Here is a 19,076-nt window from a genome sequence, read left to right on the forward strand (position 1 = left end):
CTGGTGTTGGACAGTGTGTGATAAATTTTGTTTCGTAGGCATGGAACTAAAGAGATGTACTGCTACCAGAAAGTGTCTTCTGCTCTGACCTAGCAGAAGAGCACTATATGAGGAAAAGTGACTATACAAAAAAAGGCTATACTGTTTATATAGCCCACTAGAGTTAATGTACAGCCAGTATTCCCAATGTCACCCCGAATACACTGAGCCACTGTACTGCAAACAAGTTTTTGCCACCTTGTACAAGAATTCATGGAACATGACCCACAAAACATTGCAGTGTTATCTTTATCTCATTTTAGGAGTGCTCCTGTGCAGCTAGACATGTCTTGTTTCAGAATCTGTAAGGTGCTCAAGAAGGACATTAAAAATAAATTGTACTTCTGCAAACCTTGGGGTCCTCTGTGCATGCCACTACCTCCCTCTTCTCACTGACCTAATTTTTGCTTCATACTGTTTGTACATTTACCAAATTTATAGCCCACTTCTTAAGAAAAAGTCTTCACAATGTGATTTACAAAATGCACATAAAAATGCAGTCAATAAAATTTAATGTAAAGGCATTTGAAAATGTACTACATTATATTATTAAAAGCCGACATGAAAGTAAGAAATAACCCAGGAAATACCTAAACATACAAAGCCAAAACTTGGTTGACTCTTGCCACCTGAGTCTGCTACCACATGAAGTGATATCTCCACAATACTTTTCAAATAAACATGTCTTGAAAGCAGTGTGCATGTCAAGAGCCGGAACTGTTGGGCCCGTTGCCAAGGCCAACATCCCAGGAGGGAGCCCATGGAGAGGGCTGCACTTGGCCCCTAGGCCTGAGATTGCTCCCGTCTGATGTAAGTGTAATGTTTGGGTCGGCACCCAGGGCTGGGTTCATTGTCTAGGGGAAACACTCTTTTCTTAAGTTCTGGCTCAAGCCCCCCACCCCCAGGAAACCTGGGACTCCAATTTGGAAGTTTGAGTAGCAGTCTTCCCTCAACATGCACACTACTAAGAAATGTGCAAGCAATAGTATTTATTTCACTAACAAGCAATTGTGAATCAACAAGAGTTTAGAAACATAGGGAACAGTACAAACAATGGAGGTTGGTCTACTAAGGCACAGCCCTCCCAGTGAGAATGTCAAGCAATTTTTGTAACCCCCCTCTCCTAGTCTCAAAGCTAAACACTCTCTCCTGTTTCACACACATTTTATCTCCTCTTTCTCTGGCCAATCAGCTTCCTGTTCTGTGGTCCAATCAGTTCTCTGCATCACTCAACCAAACCTAATCTAAAGATGTAGCTATGGCAAAGAGATCCCTTTCTGGACAGCCTGCTTGTCAGCCATACTGGGAAGTCTCATAATAAAATAATAATATAAGAGGAGCCTGCTGGATCAGGCCAATGGCCCATCTAGTCCACATCCTGTTCTCACAGTGGCCAAGCAGTTGCCCATGGGAAACGTGCAAGCAGGATCTGAGTACGAAGAGCACTCTCCCCTCCTGCGGTTTCCAACAACAAGTGTTTGGAAAACATACTGAAAACATACTGTAGCCATCAATAAACTTTTTCTCCATGAACTGACTAATCCTCTTTTAAATCCATCCGTTCCTGGCCATCACTGCCTTTTGTGGGAGTGAATTCCATAGTTTAAGTATGCACTGTGTGAAGAAGTATTTTCTTTTATCTGTCCTGAATCTTCCAACATTCAGCTTCATTGGAAGTCCACAAGTTCTAGTGTTATGAGAGAGGGAGAAAAGCTTTTCTCTATCCACTTTGTCCACGCCATGCATCATTGTATACATTTCAATCATGTCACATCTTACTCACATTTTCTCTAAGCTAAAAAGCCCCACATGCTGCAACCTTTCCTCATAGGGGAGTTGCTCCATTCCCTTGATCATTTTGGTTGCCCTTTTCTGAACCTTTTCCAGTTGTACAATATCCTTTTTGTGGGGAGGCAACCAGAACTGTACACAGTATTCCAAATATGGTTGCACCATATATTTATATAACAGCATTATGATATTGGCAGTTTTATTTATGATACCTTTCCTAATGATCCCTAGCATGGGATTTGCCTTTTTTCACAGCCACTGCACACTAGGTCAACATCTTCATTGTGGTATCCACTATGATCCCAAGGTCTGTTCCTCGTCAGTCACCACCAGTTCATACCATATGAGTGTATATGTGAAATTAATATTTTTTGCTCCAGTATGCATAACTTTAGACTTGCTTACATTGAATTGCATTTGCCATTTTACCACCCATTCACTCAGTTTGGAGAGGTCCTTTTGGAGCTCTTCACAATCCCTTTTTTAAACAACTCTGAACAATTTAATATATCAGCAAACTTGGCCACCACACTTCTCACCCCTAACTCCAGATTATGAACAAGTTAAAAAGCACAGTCCCAAAACTGATCATCAGGGACTCCACTTTCTACATTCCTCCATTGGGAGAACTGTCCATTTATTCCTACTCTCTGCTTTCTGTTTACTAGCCAGTTTCTGATCCATAAGAGGACGACTACTCTTACTCCATGACTGCCAAGCTTAGTGAGGAATCTTTGGTGAGGTACCTTATTAAAAGCTTTTTGAAAGTCCAAGTACACTATGTCAACCGGTTCACCTCTATCTACATGCTTGTTGACACTCTCAAAGAACTCTAATAGACTAGTGAGAAAGGATTTACCCTTACAGAAGCCATGCTCTTCTATACGCTGGGTTATATTATCTTGATCTATACTTTCTACCACTTTTCCTGGGACAGTCGTTAAGCTAACCGGCTTGTGTCATGCCTCTCTTGGATGAATCCTCAGCAGTGCAGGCATTCTGGCTGTTCAAAGCTGCAAGCTTCCAGGGGTTGGAGGGCTGGTTGCTGGCACCTGAACCAGGGAGGGGAGGTAAAAAGGCTGTGAGTAGCTCTTGCTGGAAACAGTGTCAACCTTTCATGACTCCTTGTAGCCAGCCCGGCTTGTGTTAGCGTGTCTTCGACCCTGCCCTGTCTCATTGGATCTCTGATACCTTGACTTTGGACTTCCCCAGGACTCGTCTGTTTTTCACTCTCTCAGCTCTTCCCCACCCAGTATTTACACTTACTGTAGTTGTGGGCCTCTTTGCCTCAAGCCTGACAGATTTATGGCCTGGTTGCTAGCCGTTGTCTGCTAATTACATTACTGCAGCCATAAACTATTTCACTCAGTCAGCAGAGACTGCCTGTAATTTCCACAATCTCCCCTGGATCCCTTTTTAAAGATTGGTATTACATTGGCCACTTTCCAGTCCTCAGATATGAAGATGGATCTGAGGGACAAGTTACATATTTTTGTAAGAAGATCAGCAATCTCACATTTGAGTTCTTTGAGAACTCTTGGGTGGATGCCATCCAGATCTGGTGATTTGTCAGTTTTTATTTTGTCTATTAAGCCTAGAACCTCATCTCTCATCACCACTACTTACTTCAGTTCCTCAGACTCCCTTCCTGAAAAAGTTAGTTCAGGTACAGGGATCTGTCCTATATCCTCCACTGTGAAGATAGCTACAAAGAATCCATTCAGTGTCTCTGCAATTTCGTTATTCTGCTTAAGCACACCTTTGACTTTCTTGTCATCCAAGGGTCCAACCCCTCCATAGATGGTCTCCTGCTTTAATGTATTTAAATATTTTTTTGTTGTGAAGTGTTATGTTTTTAGCGTTGATCTCCTCAGATTCCTTTTCAGCATCCCTTATAGTCTTCTTGCATTTTTTTTGCCAAACTTTGTGTTCCTTTTTATTCTCTCATTCTGTTCCATGACCAACTGTCCTAAGGCACAGTCATTTAGGGTTTCTAGAAATTTTACTTCTTTGTTGTGACTGGAACATACATGTAGCCAGGGCCGGCTCCAGGAATGCTGGGGCCCTTGAGCATCAGCCTGCCCTGGGCCCCTCCGCTCCCCTTCTGTGATCCATGGCACGAGCTGTGCCTCGGATCACAAGACAAGAGCTTCCGAGCCACCCGCCGCCTGCCACCATCCCCCCGCTTCACCTACCTTTCTCTGCTGTTCTTTGCGGCTGCTTGCACTGCACGCGCAGGGTTGCCATCAATCAAGATGGTGGCCGAGGTTTCCGTAAGGGACTGAAGCCTCTGCCGCCATCTTGGTTGATGGCACGCAGCGGCGGGTGGCTCGGAAGCTCTTGTCTTGCTATCTGCTGCTGCTCGTGCCATAGATCACGGAAGGGGAGCAGAGGGCCCCTCAGGGGTCCCCCAGGGGCTCCTGTAGTTGTGGGGCCCTCAGGCCAGTGCCCAACCTGGCCACCCTTTGGAACTGGCCCTGTATGTAGCCACTCTACGTCAGGGTAGTTGAAGTCAACATTTCCTTGTTTGGATGCTTCCTCAATTTCATTTTTTATCTCAAGATCTCCCTGAGCATTTTGATCAGGGGTACAACAGAATGTCCCCAGTACTAAATTATTCCTGGAGCCTGGTATTGCCACCACAATGACTCTGTGGAGGAGTCTGCCTCTTTTGGAATTTCTAACTTGGTGGAGCCAATGCCCTCTTTCACATATAGAGTGATACCAATATGTCTTTCACTGTCATTCCAATATAGTTTATATCCAGGGATAACCATGTACCACTGGTTTTCTCTGTTTCACCAGGTTTTCATCATGCTTACCATATCACTATTGTCCTCTAAGACCAAGTACTCCAGTTCTCCCATCTTGGCTTGGAGGCTTCTAGCATTGGTGTATAAACACTTGTATACAGTCTCTCTCTTCAAATGTCTTTGGCACTTTTGATTTGGCCTGTGGTACTTTTGCTTCTCTGGCTTGCTATCCCATGCCCCTGCACTCACAATGCCTAGTTCTAGGCCTGCCCCATTTAACTTTTCATCATTTTAAATCTTTGGGGCTCCCCAAACCCCCTCTGGGGGTAACCAATTAGGCCTAATAGGCCCAACCAACGCCGACTGTCCTGCAGCTTTCTCTGCTATGTCCCTCATCGTCCTGCTCACTGAAAGAGGAGGTAGGAGGGGCGGCCTGGCCTTAAATAGGCCCATGGCCCCTCCCCTCCCTGCCGCACGTCACGCACACATAACGCTGCGACACACGACGTTGCCCTTAACGAAGATGGCCGCGGCAGCATCGCTCCCTCCTCGCAACTATGCCCCGCCTATCCATGCTGCGCAGGTAAGTGGGGCTTCATTTTTGTGGTTCTACATGCTTTGTGACTATTTTGTATGCTTTGTGTCCAGTCTGTTTTTGATACTAGATCCATGCAATTTCATGAATGCTTTTTAAAAAACAAACTGTGTGGACTTCCTTAATGTTTCCAATGAATTTGTATTCTTACAGTTTCGTAGTTTTATTTTACTGTGAGCATAAACCACAGAGACCTGTTTTGCCCGTTTCCACTGAAAGATTTTCTAACCTGTCAACCCACTCGTGTTGCTTATGAGTATCTATCAGGGAGGAAAAAAGATATGTTCATCATTCTTCAACATTTTTCTTTTTGTATCTTTTTAGATTGGAGGCCAGTGTAATTGTAAGAGACATGTGTCTGGCAGAGAGTGCAATCAGTGCCAGGATGGATTCTACAATCTACAACAGTCAAACCCTGATGGCTGCAGCCCCTGTAACTGTAATACCACTGGGACAGTCAATGGAGATATTACCTGTCACCAAAATTCAGGCCGGTGCAATTGCAAAGAAAATGTTATTGGTAGGTGGAAGGCAACAATCTACAGCGAGATTTCTTTTTTTTCCCCCCCTCTACAAATAAAAAATAAAATGCTTGATACTGATTTTTTTTGGAAGCACATCAGGTCAAATGTAATGTTTTTCATGAGAAATTACAAAATCTGATTGAACCATATACAGTTATTAATTTAATAATTCTATCCAATTGCAGTCCTAGGCAAAGTAGAATCGTCTCTTTAGGTTTTTCTGCATTTAGTGGATTTTAGTAGGTATAGGAACACCTGTCATTTCACAATAATAAAAGACAGAAATAATATAATTTGCTTATTGCTGCCACAAAAATGTTTATTGCAGGAAAATAACATAATGCTATAAACTTAACATATGCAAATTATAGCAAAATATTTGCATGATGCTATAAACTTAATGAGTTTTAAGCAAATAGTTTCTATGTCAGTTTTCTTGACCAAAATAAATGGATTTTTCCCCTCAAAAATATTCTGCACTACAGGGTCCTTTGTGATAAATCTTTTCATTTTTCCCTATTATAATTCTTTGAACTGTTCCTATGAAATGTAAAATGACAACATAATTCTACAGATCTTACACACTGCAAGAGTTGGTTATCAAGGGCCACATAATTTTAATTTTGTAATTCAATGCCAAGTTGATTATAATAAACTGCTACCTTATTTTATCATTTTTTTAACAAGACGTGCTTTTTTGTTTGCTATTCCCACAGGTATTTCCCAGAAATTAGATTTTATTATAGCAATTTATTACTTCCAGCATATTTGAGGGGAACCACATATATGTAAGGACAAAATTTATCAAGCTCCCAAAATATACAGCGCAAATAATGCAGTTTGAAATGTTGATGTATGGGAAGTTATGTAAGGAAAATTTCTTGATGAAAGGGACTCTGCGTGGGAGCTACATACCCTAGACATGTGATTTTAAAATAACATTTTATATGTTAGTATACTTCTATTGGACACCATTTCATTGCAGAAATAACTATGGCATGTATTGCTGCTAAAGGTGTTTAAATGTAAAAAACAAAAAAAGCTTTCTCATTATTATGGTTTATTTTATGGCAGAAATCCTATGGGCAAATGTAGTTAACTATTCTTAAATTTCAATTTATTCCCAAATGACTTGTGCAGTTTATGTACAATCAACAGGATCAAGTGGTAAAGCTTATCCTGGACCTAACCACTTTAGGCAGCAGATTAGGGGTTGCATGTTCAATTGCTCTCCATAAAAACTGAAAGTTGTATGTAGTTGTTTTTCTGTGTGAGGAGAAAGTAAAATGGCCATGTAATCTCCCACAGAATGGGTTGGATCCAGAGTGTTACTTGTGAGAACAGAATAGCTCTTTCCATTCATGGAACTCACTAGATCCAGAAGAGGAATCTAGCCCACCTGAGGGTGCAGGAGGAGACCATTTTTGCTAATTCGCCTGAAATTTCCCACAGAATCTCTTATGCAGCTTCTGATCAGATTTTCAGAGGGCACAGGGGCTGCAGTAAGAAGAAGACAAAAAATAATCTCTCTCACACACCACACTTCCTTCAGCAGGAGTAGAACTCTGCTGAGTATAAGTTTAGATTGAACCCAATGCTTATGAATAATTTCAAACATTTAGTGGTGTCACTGTGTAGAGATGAAAAATTCCCAGAAATTTTGAAACTGAGGTTGGGTGGGGGTGGAGGATACATTATTATCAGGAACAAATGTATTTATATTCACATAACACTGAAATACATGCAACATTTTCTTATACTATCTTAACTCACTTTACTATTTTAAGAACATTAGGTATATTATTTATGACTTTGTTAGCACATAACAAAATATGCCTATTTCTATAATATAATTAAAGAGAAGCAATACAGTTGGACTTACAGTTATACTTCATAATACTATTGAACAGTTCAAAGTTATTTTGTTGTCACACATACCTCATGGGCAATATTATATTTATTTTAAAATTAGATTTAAGTCCTTTTTCACAGTAAACATTATATCCTGAAAATGATAGCAGAGGTTAAGTTTATCTAGGTAGAATAGGTGTCTATGGTGCTGATCTGGAATGTGCACTTTGAGTTTCATACATTTCATAAAATATATGTTTGCACAAATGTAAACTTCTTAAATATTTATATGTTAATGTATTCCTTATTTTTGTGTGTATGCGTTTCTGAGTATTCCAAGCACCGTCTCTGTTATCTTTTGGGCACCTACTGAAGACCTTCCTCTTTCAACAAGCCTTTTAAGTAGAGACCTTATCCCAGTTGTATCATGAATAATAGCATTAAGTAGAAAGGAAACAGAAAGTGCTGGGACAGGAAGTTAGGAAGAAGACCCCACCTAGGGTTGCCAGGTTCTTGGCCTGAGACTGATCCTGTATCTTTAGGAGAATTATTATTATTTATTATTATCTTTATTTATACCCCCGCCATTTTTCCAAAACTGGAACTCATGGAATTCTTCCTCCACCCTCCACAACTTTTAAAGATACAGAAGACGTCTTCGTTGCCAGGCCTCCAAGAGGTCTTCTGTATCTTTAAAAGTTGTGCAGGGGGAAGGGAGAATTCTCCCTTGTGGTTTTTCCCATTACAGGGTTGCAAGCACACCTGCACTAGGCTGACTTTCTCTTCTCCTAAAGATACAGGATCAGTCTCAGGCCATGGACCTGGCAACCCTAACCCCACCCATGATCTCTCTGCAACTCCAGGCAGTTCAGACTGAGGTGTGATTCCACCCATAACTGAATAAAGATCTTGCCTCTAACTTTATGTACAACTGCAAGTGTTTTGTCTAATGAAACATGGTAGTAGCGGTTCTCTAAGAATCTCTGGAATAATTCTTACAACAAGCAAACTTGGTACATGGACTGAAACTTCCAGGAGCCCTGGATTTTGCAGCTAAAAGCCTAAGCTCAGGAATAGACCCTCTGGAAACAGGAGTTTGAGCTCTACCTGGCCATGCCTGAAGGAAAAAAAAAAGCAGGAAAGTGAAACTTTTATTTTGCTTTATTGGGGAGCAGGGGAGAAAGATTTGTACTAGCCTTAAGCTCAGCACTGACTTGACATTGAGTGCTCTGCTGGCAGCTTTGGAGGCCTACTGTTCTCTAAAGTGCAATGAGACAGTGGAGAGAGATAAATTCTTTACAAGAAATCTGCAGGAAGGAGAATAATTAGAAAGCTGTGTCACCATACTGCAAACTTTAGCAAGCACATGTAATTTTGGAGAGCTAGAAGATTCCCTGATCAGGGACAGAATTGTATGTGGCATACTGGACAATGAGCTGCAAGAACACCTACTTCGAGAGAGTGATCTTACATTAGGCAAATGCCTGGATATAGTATGGGCTGTAGAGGCCTCCAAAACCAGGCTGAAAACCCTAGGAGTGCAAGGACTATACCCTGCTGTGCACATAGTCAGAAAAAAGCTAACCAAATCAAAGTAGGCACAAGATAATTGGGGTCCTGCACTGGCTGGCAGCATGAACAGAGAAAGGCAAAAAATGCCCTGTGTTTGGCCAGCAGTGTGCACACTGTGGCAAACTGAACCATTTCCAGAATGTGTGTAGAAAAAAAGGCAAGGAAAATGCACTAAGACATCTGCAAGAGGTGGCAGACTCCACAGACAGTGCTGAGGATATGGAAGTCGTGACAATCTCTCTGAGCTCTAAGCCATATCAAGTCCAGACACTGGGCCCATCAGCAGCAACAGTATTATTTGCAATAATGTTATTGGGCCAATGACTGGATAGTGGTGCATCATGCAGTGTGATTCCCCAATCTGAATTAGACCCAAGCATAATCATCAGGCAGAGCAGCTGCTCCCTGATAATGTACAATAAGAGCATCACACAGACAGCAGGGAAGTGCAAATTGATACTAAGGAACCTCAAAAACAACAAAAGTTACCAACTTACATTTGTAGTTGTGCAGGAAAGAGACCAACCCACCCTTCTAGAGAATGCAGCCCTCCAAGCAATGGACACTTGATTAGAGCACAGCACCAGAACTTTGTCTGTACAATAGAATTCTCCCAAACCCTGGACTATGGAAACTATCCTGGAGGACTATGGAGATGTTTTCAAGGGAGATGGCTGTTTTGATAGAGAACTACATCTAGAAATCAACCCACTAGTAGACCCAGTTTGCCTGCCACAGAGGAAAATTCCAGTGGCATTGAATGTGCCTGTTCGTAAAGAACTAGACAGCTTGCAGAAAAGGGGCATCATCATTGCAGAAGAATCTATCATCCTCTGGATAAGCAGCATGATTGTGATAAAGAAGCCATCAGGCAAATTAAGGATCTGCATAGACCCCAAGCTTTTAAACACTCAAAAGTTGCGATTATCCATTGCCCACACTTGGTGATATCTTGCCTGATCTATCCAGAGGCCAGATATTCACTGTTTGTGATGTCAACAATGGGTTTTGGCATGTAAAGCTGGATGAAGAGTCAAGCAAGTTGATTACATTTGCTACACCCTTTGGTTGCTATAGACGGCTCCACCTTCCCATGGGCATCTCCCCAGCTCCAAAAGTGTTTCAGAGGAAACTAAATCAGGCCTTGAAGGCTTTCTGGGTGTGAAGATAATTGTGGATGACATTTTGACTATAGGAGAAGGGACAAATGATGCAGAGGCAGAAAAAGACCATGATTACAAGCTGCAGTCACTCTTCAGCATTGTAGGGAGAAAAACATCAAACTCAGAGAAAATGAAATTCATACAGTGGCAGGTGACATACATAGGGCATGTACTGTCAGCAGAAGGACTGATGCCAGATCCCTGCAAGGCAGAGGCAGTTCAGAAAATGCCACCTCCAGTGCATGTGACTGGAGTGCAGCCCTTCATGGGAATGATAAACCTCCTGGATAAATTCTGCCCACTTCTAGCAACTGAAGCAGAGCCCCTATGCCAGCGAACAAAACAGACTGTAGAATGGGACTGGGCAGGGCCACAGCAACAGGCATTTGAGAGATCAAAGAAATTAATTGTGGATGCCCTATGCTCAGATTCTACCAGCCAGGAGAGCAGCTGACTCTACAGAGTGATGCATCGGGAAAGGGATTGGGTGCAGTTCTTTTACCAGAACAACCAACTGAATATGGCAGCAGAGCCCTCTCAGAGACATAACAAGTATATGCACAAATAGAGAAGGAGCTACTGGCTGTAGTGTTTGGAATAGAGCATTTCCACCAGTACACTTACGAGCACCTAGCAATCATGCTATCTGATCACAAACCCCTAAAAACAATTATGACAAAGCCTCTTCTCAATGCACCTAAAAGACTGCAGCACATGTTGATGCACCTACAGAAATACCAGGTAGAAATCAGATATTGCCCTGGAAAATCTCTAGTGTTGGCAGACACATTGAGTCATGCCTACCTACTAAGCACAGGAGAACCTGTGCAGGGGGATCAGGACATAGAATCAGTCAACATGTTGCACTACCTCCCAATCAAAACAGCCAAACTACAGGAAATTAACGAGGCTACAGAGCAGGATGCATAGCTTCAAGTGGTCAAGCGAGTAATTCTGGATGGATGGCCTGCAAACAAAAGCCAAGTGCCTGTAGGAGCAGAAGCATATTTTCAGTTTAAAGAAGAACTCCGTGTTCAAGATGGTCTCATATATCAGAAGCACATCCTTGTCATTCCGGCCTCTTTGAGCATGAGAGTCATGGAAAAGATTCATGCCTCACATATGGGAATTGACAGCTGCCTTCGACAGGCTAGAGAGTGTATATTGGCTGAAGGCATACATGGAAAGGTGTGAGACCTGCCGTTCTTGTGACAACCATCAACAGAAAGAGACCTTATTGCCACATGAGCTTACCACACGACCATGGGAGAAGATTGGTATAGACCTTTCTACATTTAAGGGAAAGCAGTACCTCATTACAGTAGATTACTACTCTAACTTTTGGGAAATTGATAGTCTACAGGATACAGGGGCCACAGAGGTGATCCAGAAGTTAAAGGCACACTTTTCCAGGTATGGGTTACCTGACACAGTCAGCAGTGACAATAGGCCCCAGTTCACCTGTGAAGAATTCAGAGTATTCTCACATCATTGGGAATCTGTCCAGTTTACCTCCTCCCCAGCACATCCACAGAACAATGGAAAAATAGAGTCTGCTGTTAAAACAACAAACTGCTGCATAAAGCTGTCACCTCAGAGTCTGACCCCTACTTGTCTCTCCTGGCCCATCAAAATACTCCATCACAGAGATGCCAGACAAGTCCAGGCCTGACCCCAGCACAATGGGATGCAGAACCAAAACTCTGCTGCCAATGTGCAGAGATTTGCTAGTTCCAGAACTAGTAGAAAATCACAGAGACGAGATGGCTTGCAATCAAAGAAGACAAGTGGAGTACTACAACCATTCAGCCAGAGACTTTTCAGTCCTAGCAAAAGATTGTCCAGTGTAGATATGGCATGTGTAAAGGCACAAAAATGTGGTCCTCTGGAGTTATAAGAAAAGTAGGAGCTCCCATATTATATGAGGTGACTACTCCAAAAGGCAGCATACTACCTCACAATCGCAGACATCTCCACTCTTCCAAGCAGAAAGAATTGTACACCAGGATATGTCACAGCAATTGCCAGAATCTGGAATTCCCTCAGAGACCAACCCCCAAGGATCAGATGGGACCTAAGGGTCAGTTCTAAATGAAAGGGGCAAGAGCCAAAGATGTCCAGATCAGGCTACCTTCTAAACAAACCAGCATATCTCAAGAACTATGTTACCAATTGAGTCCATGGTAAAGATGTGACTCCATCAAGGTCATGTGCTTGTAACCTCTGGCCTTGGGTAGGAAGGGGCTATAAAGTATTAAGGCTTGTAAATATTTAATTGGGTAGTGTTTTATGACTGTTTGAAAAAAAGAGGAAAGATGCATCATCAGTAATAGAACTAAGTAGAGAGATTCAGGACCTAGAAAGGAAACAAAGAGCTGGGACAGGAAGTTAGGGAGAGGGCCCGTCCCATGCTCTGTCTGCAGCTGGGACAGTTCAGACTGAGGTGTGATCCCACTCACAACTGAATAAAGATCTTACCTCTATCGGGGGGTGTCGGGTGAAAGGGTTTGGATTTGTTAGGCACTGGGGAACATTTTGGGACAAGCGGGGCCTGTACAAAAGGGACGGGCTCCACTTGAACCAGAATGGAACCAGACTGCTGGCACTTAAAATTAAAAAGGTAGCAGAGCAGCTTTTAAACTGACTGAGGGGGGAAACCCAACAGCAGCTGAGGAAGGTCCTGTTTGGAATAAACCTCCCCCCTGGGATAAAAACCAAAGAAATGATGAAATTTTAAAAGGGGTAGGCCTAGAAGTAGGCATTGTGAGAGCAGGGGCACAGGATATAAATTCAGAAGAGCAAAATTACCACAGGCCAAACCACAAGTGCCAAAGACACTTGGAAGAGAGACACTGCTTACAAGTGCCTGTACGCTAATGCTAGGAGCCTCCAAACCAAGATGGGAGAACTGAAGTGCTTGGTCTTAGAGGAGAGCATTGATATAGTGAGCATAACCGAGACCTGGTGGAATGGAGAAAACCAGTGGGATACTGTTATCCCTGGATATAAACTATATCGGAAGGACAGGGAAGGACGTATTGGTGGCGGAGTTGCTCTATACGTAAAAGAAGGCATTGAATCCAGCAAGCTCGAAACCCCAAAAGAGGCAGACTCCTCCACAGAATCGTTGTGGGTGGTGATACCATGCCCCAGGAGGGACTTAATATTGGGAAAGATCTATCATCCCCCTGATCAAAATGCTTAGGGAGACCTTGAGATGAGATATGAAATTGAGGAAGCATCCAAACTAGGAAATGTGGTAGTAATGGGTGACTTCAACTACCCGGACATAGACTGGCCGCATATGTGTTCCAGTCATGACAAAGAAGCAAAGTTTCTAGATATTCTAAATGACTATTCCCTAGACCAGTTGGTCATGGAACCGACCAGAGGGACGGCAACCCTGGACTTAATCCTCAGTGGGGACCGGGACCTGGTGCGAGATGTAAGTGTTGTTGAACCGATTGGGAGCAGTGACCACAGTGCTATTAAATTAAACATACATGTAAATGGCCAATTGCCAAGAAAATCCAACACGGTCACATTTGACTTCAAAAGAGGAAACTTCACAAAAATGAGGGGATTGGTAAAAAGAAAGCTGAAAAACAAAGTCCAGAGGGTCACATCACTTGAAAATGCTTGGAAGTTGTTTAAAAACACTATATTAGAAGCTCAACTGGAGTGCATACCGCAGATCAGAAAAGGTACCGCCAGGGCCAAGAAGATGCCAGCATGGTTAATGAGCAAAGTCAAGGAAGCTCTTAGAGGCAAAAAGTCTTCCTTCAGAAAATGGAAGTCTTGTCCGAATGAAGAAAACAAACAGGAACACAAACTCTGGCAAAAGAAATGCAAGAAGACAATAAGGGATGCTAAAAAAGAATTGGAGGAGCACATTGCTAAGAACATAAAAACCAACAACAAAAAATTCTATAAATACATTCAAAGCAGGAGACCATCTAGGGAGGCGATTGGACCCTTTGATGATAAGGGAGTCAAAGGTGTACTAAAGAACGATAAGGAGATTGCAGAGAAGCTAAATGAATTCTTTGCATCTGTCTTCACAGTGGAAGATATAGGGCAGATCCCTGAACCTGAACTAACATTTGCAGGAAGGGATTCTAAGGAACTGAGACAAATAGTGGTAACGAGAGAGGAAGTTCTAAGCTTAATGGACAATATAAAAACTGACAAATCACCGGGCCCGGATGGCATCCACCCGAGAGTTCTCAAAGAACTCAGATGTGAAATTGCTGATCTGCTAACTAAAATATGTAACTTGTCCCTCGGGTCCTCCTCCGTGCCTGAGGACTGGAAAGTGGCAAATGTAACGCCAATCTTCAAAAAGGGATCCAGAGGGGATCCCGGAAATTACAGGCCAGTTAGCTTAACTTCTGTCCCTGGAAAACTGGTAGAAAGTATTATTAAAGTTAGATTAACTAAGCACATAGAAGAACAAGCCTTGCTGAAGCAGAGCCAGCATGGCTTCTGCAAGGGAAAGTCCTGTCTCAGTAACCTATTAGAATTCTTTGAGAGTGTCAACAAGCGTATAGATAGAGGTGATCCAGTGGACATAGTGTACTTAGACTTTTAAAAAGCTTTTGACAAGGTACCTCACCAAAGGCTTCTGAGGAAGCTTAGCAGTCATGGAATAAGAGGAGAGGTCCTCTTGTGGATAAGGAATTGGTTGAGAAGCAGAAAGCAGAGAGTAGGAATAAACGGACAGTTCTCCCAATGGAGGGCTATAGAAAGTGGAGTCCCTCAAGGATCGGTATTGGGACCTGTACTTTTCAACTTGTTCATTAATAACCTAGAATTAGGAGTGAGCAGTGAAATGGCCAAGTTTGCTGACGACACGAAATTGTTCAGGGTTGTTAAAACAAAAAGGGATTGTGAAGAGCTCCAAAAAGACCTCTCCAAACTGAGTGAATGGGCAGAAAAATGGCAAATGCAATTCAATATAAACAAGTGTAAAATTATGCATATTGGAGCAAACAATCTTAATTTCACATATACGCTCATGGGGTCTGAAGTGGCGGTGACCGACCAGGAGAGAGACCTCGGGGTTGTAGTGGACAGCACGATGAAAATGTCGACCCAGTGTGCGGCAGCTGTGAAAAAGGCAAATTCCATGCTAGGGATCATTAGGAAAGGTATTGAAAATAAAACAGCCGATATCATAATGCCGTTGTATAAATCTATGGTGCGGCTGCATTTGGAATACTGTGTACAGTTCTGGTCGCCTCATCTCAAAAAGGATATTATAGAGTTGGAAAAGGTTCAGAAGAGGGCAACCAGAATGATCAAGGGGATGGAGCGACTCCCTTACGAGGAAAGGTTGCAGCATTTGGGGCTTTTTAGTTTAGAGAAAAGGCGGGTCAGAGGAGACATGATAGAAGTGTATAAAATTATGCATGGCATTGAGAAAGTGGATAGAGAAAAGTTCTTCTCCCTCTCTCATAATACTAGAACTCGTGGACATTCAAAGAAGCTGAATGTTGGAAGATTCAGGACAGACAAAAGGAAGTACTTCTTTACTCAGCGCAGTTAAACTATGGGATTTGCTCCCACAAGATGCAGTAATGGCCACCAGCTTGGATGGCTTTAAAAGAAGATTAGACAAATTCATGGAGGACAGGGCTATCAATGGCTACTAGCCATGATGGCTGTGGTCTGCCACCCTAGTCAGAGGCAGCATGCTTCTGAATACCAGTTGCCGGAAGCCTCAGGAGGGGAGAGTGTTATTGCACTCAGGTCCTGCTTGCAGGCTTCCCCCAGGCACCTGGTTGGCCACTGTGAGAATAGGATGCTGGACTAGATGGGCCACTGGCCTGATCCAGCAGGCTCTTCTTATGTTCTTATGTTCTATCCTAATGCCTGCAAATGCTTTGTCTAATGAAATACCAGTCTGCGTCTTTGTTGGAATTGCTTTTTAAGATGTTTTAAAAGGTTTTTTTAAAAATGTTTTAATATGTTTTGTTTTAATATGTTCTTAACAATGTTTTGTTTTAATATGTTTTAAAGTCTTTTGTTTTTAAGATGTTTTAAAGAGGTTATGCTTGACCCTGCCATCATCTTGCAGAATCAATATGCTGACTCCCAGGTTCCACTCTTGTTGCACAAATACATGAAAATGCATGTCAACTTCTGAATATTTTTTGTTATTATCATCAAGTCAGGGGAACCATCACTAAAAAGGCCCAGATTAAACCCTTGATATCTCCAGGTAGAGCTGAGGAAACTTCCCTTCGTTGACTGCTATCAGTTACTGAGCTAGACAGACTTGTGCTCTAACTTGGTATAATGTTTTTTCCTATATTCCTTAAAGTGTAGTATTTAGTAATCCAACCAAAAACAGTATAAAAATTAATATTACTTCTTTTTAAAAATGGTGGATCTAATTGACTTGCAGCAGTATAAGTCAGCTTCAGAGCAATAGTACTTGATATTTAATTCATTATAGAAGAATAATGCTGGAAAATAGTTTTTCTTCCAACGTCCGCACAAATGCCTAGTTTTTCCATTTTTAAACCATTTTTAGACCATAGAACCATTGAACAAAACAGAGAAAAACTGCTTCCCCCACCCAATTTGCTAGAGCTTCTGATCTATAGGCGAGTGTTTCATGCTCGTATATGTACACGTCTACTGTCCAGCAAAGAAATGACCATTATAAAAAGGACCAGCAGAACCTGTGTCAACCAAGTAACTTTGCACTAGAATTAACAACTGGAGGAAGTTATTGTGCTGGTGCAACAGATTTGATCAGTGCTACAGTAATACAATAACAACATGAACAGCATGGCATAAACTGCACAAGAGTGGAGATGGAATGTAGCAGAGGCATTTTAATTGTATTCTGGTTCAACAACGTGAACTTTTGCGGCCTCCGGGGCTGTCTCACCGCGGCCGAGCTGCCGAGTTGCTTTTCCCTTGCGGCCTCTGGCGCTGCGGACTCGAGTGCTGCTCATTGCAGCCTCTGGGGCTGTTGCCGCCGGGTCCGGGTGCTGTGCTGTGCCGCCGGGCCGCTTGCTGGCTTCGGGTCGCCGCTGCCGCTGGGTGTGTCGGGCTGCTGGTGTCGCTGGCGCTGCGCCCCTTCTGGACTGCTGCCTGGGCTTGGGTGTCGCTGCCTGCCCTGGCCCCTCCTGGATTGCCGCTTGTGGCGCTTTGGACTGTCGCTGGCTTGGACTGGGTCACCATTGCCGCTGCTGTGTGTCCGGGCGCCGCGGCCTTGCCTGGTGTGGTCGTGCGGTCGTGGGCCGCTACTGGGTTGCTGCTGGGGCGGCCGTTATTACTGTCTGCCGGTTGCTGGAGTGTGGCGGCTGTTGCTGGCGATCTTCGCACACTTACTATCTGGCTGTGGGCTTGCTGCTCTCGTTGGGTTGGACGTGCTGTGGCTGTTTCCATTGCCGAAGATTGTCACGGGTCATAATTGCGGTTCGTGGCTCCCCAAGACGTTAACATCTCTATTGTGAACTGGCTGGTGGTCTGATAAGAACTAGGCGTTACTGAAGATCAAGCTGAAGAAGATTCTACAGCTGGCTGCTTTTATTATTGTAGACTGTGGTTATGAATGGATTCTATGTATGATTGAATGAGTGAATGCAATTGAATGAATGGATACGTAGACTCAGATGGATGAGATATAGTTATACTACCATTGTTGCCATTATTGTTATATTTATTTAAGGCTAGGAATTAGTTCAGACTGGATATCTGTATTGGATATCTATTGTTCATGGAAATAGGTATGGGCATTTAATATTCCAATTCCCATCCTATATTTTTAGCAGTTACTATAGTCTTTATAGTTTATAGTGATTAGAGGAGTAGATAAATTGACATTAATTAACTTCGTGAGACAGTGGTACTGTACGAACTTATAGGGAACAGGTTCTGGATCTTGATCCAGACCTGGATTGAATCTCAGAATTGATCCAATTCTCCGGCGTCTGGGGATAGGGACATGTGTAGATCTGGGGGGGATGTGACAAAAGGGATGGGGGCCAAACATTGGGCGGCAGACGATGGAGTGGTGCTGGAGGGATAGATGCATAATATCCATCCCTTGTTCCAGGTCTGCCCATAACCCGAAGATAACTGGGGGATGCAAGATTCCAACCAACCTTCATTTGCTGCTGTGTAATGCCAGGTCTGTGGTACAGAAAACATCGTGCATCCATGATATGATCTTGGATGAATCTGCAGACTTGGCATGTATAACGGAGACCTGGCTGGATGAAGCCTCGGCACCTATTCTAGAGGCGATGTGCCCGCCGGGTTTCCGTTATGCACATCAGCCGAGGGAAGGAAGGCGGGGAGAGGGAGTGGCTGTCATCTATCGGGAGTCCTTGGTCTTTGCCAGGTCTCCTCTCCATGGGACCAAGTTTGTTGACTGCATGTACTGGAGGTTGGGCCCGAAGGGCAGTTTAGGGATCCTGCTTGTGTACCGCCTGCCTCGCTGCATGGCAGAATCCCTGGCCGAGGTGCTAGAGGTGGTCCCGGGTGTGCGCATGATTCCCCAGAATTGTTGGTGGTGGGTGACTTCAATGTGCACGCCGAGACCACTCTCAATGGAGCCCCTCGGGATTTCCTAGAAACCATTACTTCCTGGGAACTGCACCTTAGTAATGCTGAGCCCACCCATGTAGCCAGTCATGCTCTCGACCTTGTATTTGTCCTGGGAGAGGAGAAAAGTGCTCTGAAGTTAGGGGCCATTACTTTTACCCGTGTGTCATGGTCAGACCACTATCTGGTAAACGTAGACTTCTCGATGCCGCACACCCTCTGC

General features: G+C 43.3%; 1 protein-coding gene across 1 annotated transcript in view; it reads left to right on the top strand.

Moving 5' to 3' along the window:
- Window positions 1-19,076, top strand: part of USH2A (usherin) — a 766,975-nt gene that overhangs the window by 125,158 nt on the left and 622,741 nt on the right. The window contains exon 11 of the mRNA XM_061626123.1: window positions 5,503-5,698. Coding sequence (XP_061482107.1) covers window positions 5,503-5,698 — 196 coding nt within the window. The remainder of the gene's footprint in view (window positions 1-5,502; window positions 5,699-19,076) is intronic.

Source organism: Rhineura floridana, chromosome 4 (genome assembly GCF_030035675.1).
Source record: "Rhineura floridana isolate rRhiFlo1 chromosome 4, rRhiFlo1.hap2, whole genome shotgun sequence".
Classification (NCBI taxonomy): Eukaryota; Metazoa; Chordata; class Lepidosauria; order Squamata; family Rhineuridae; genus Rhineura; species Rhineura floridana.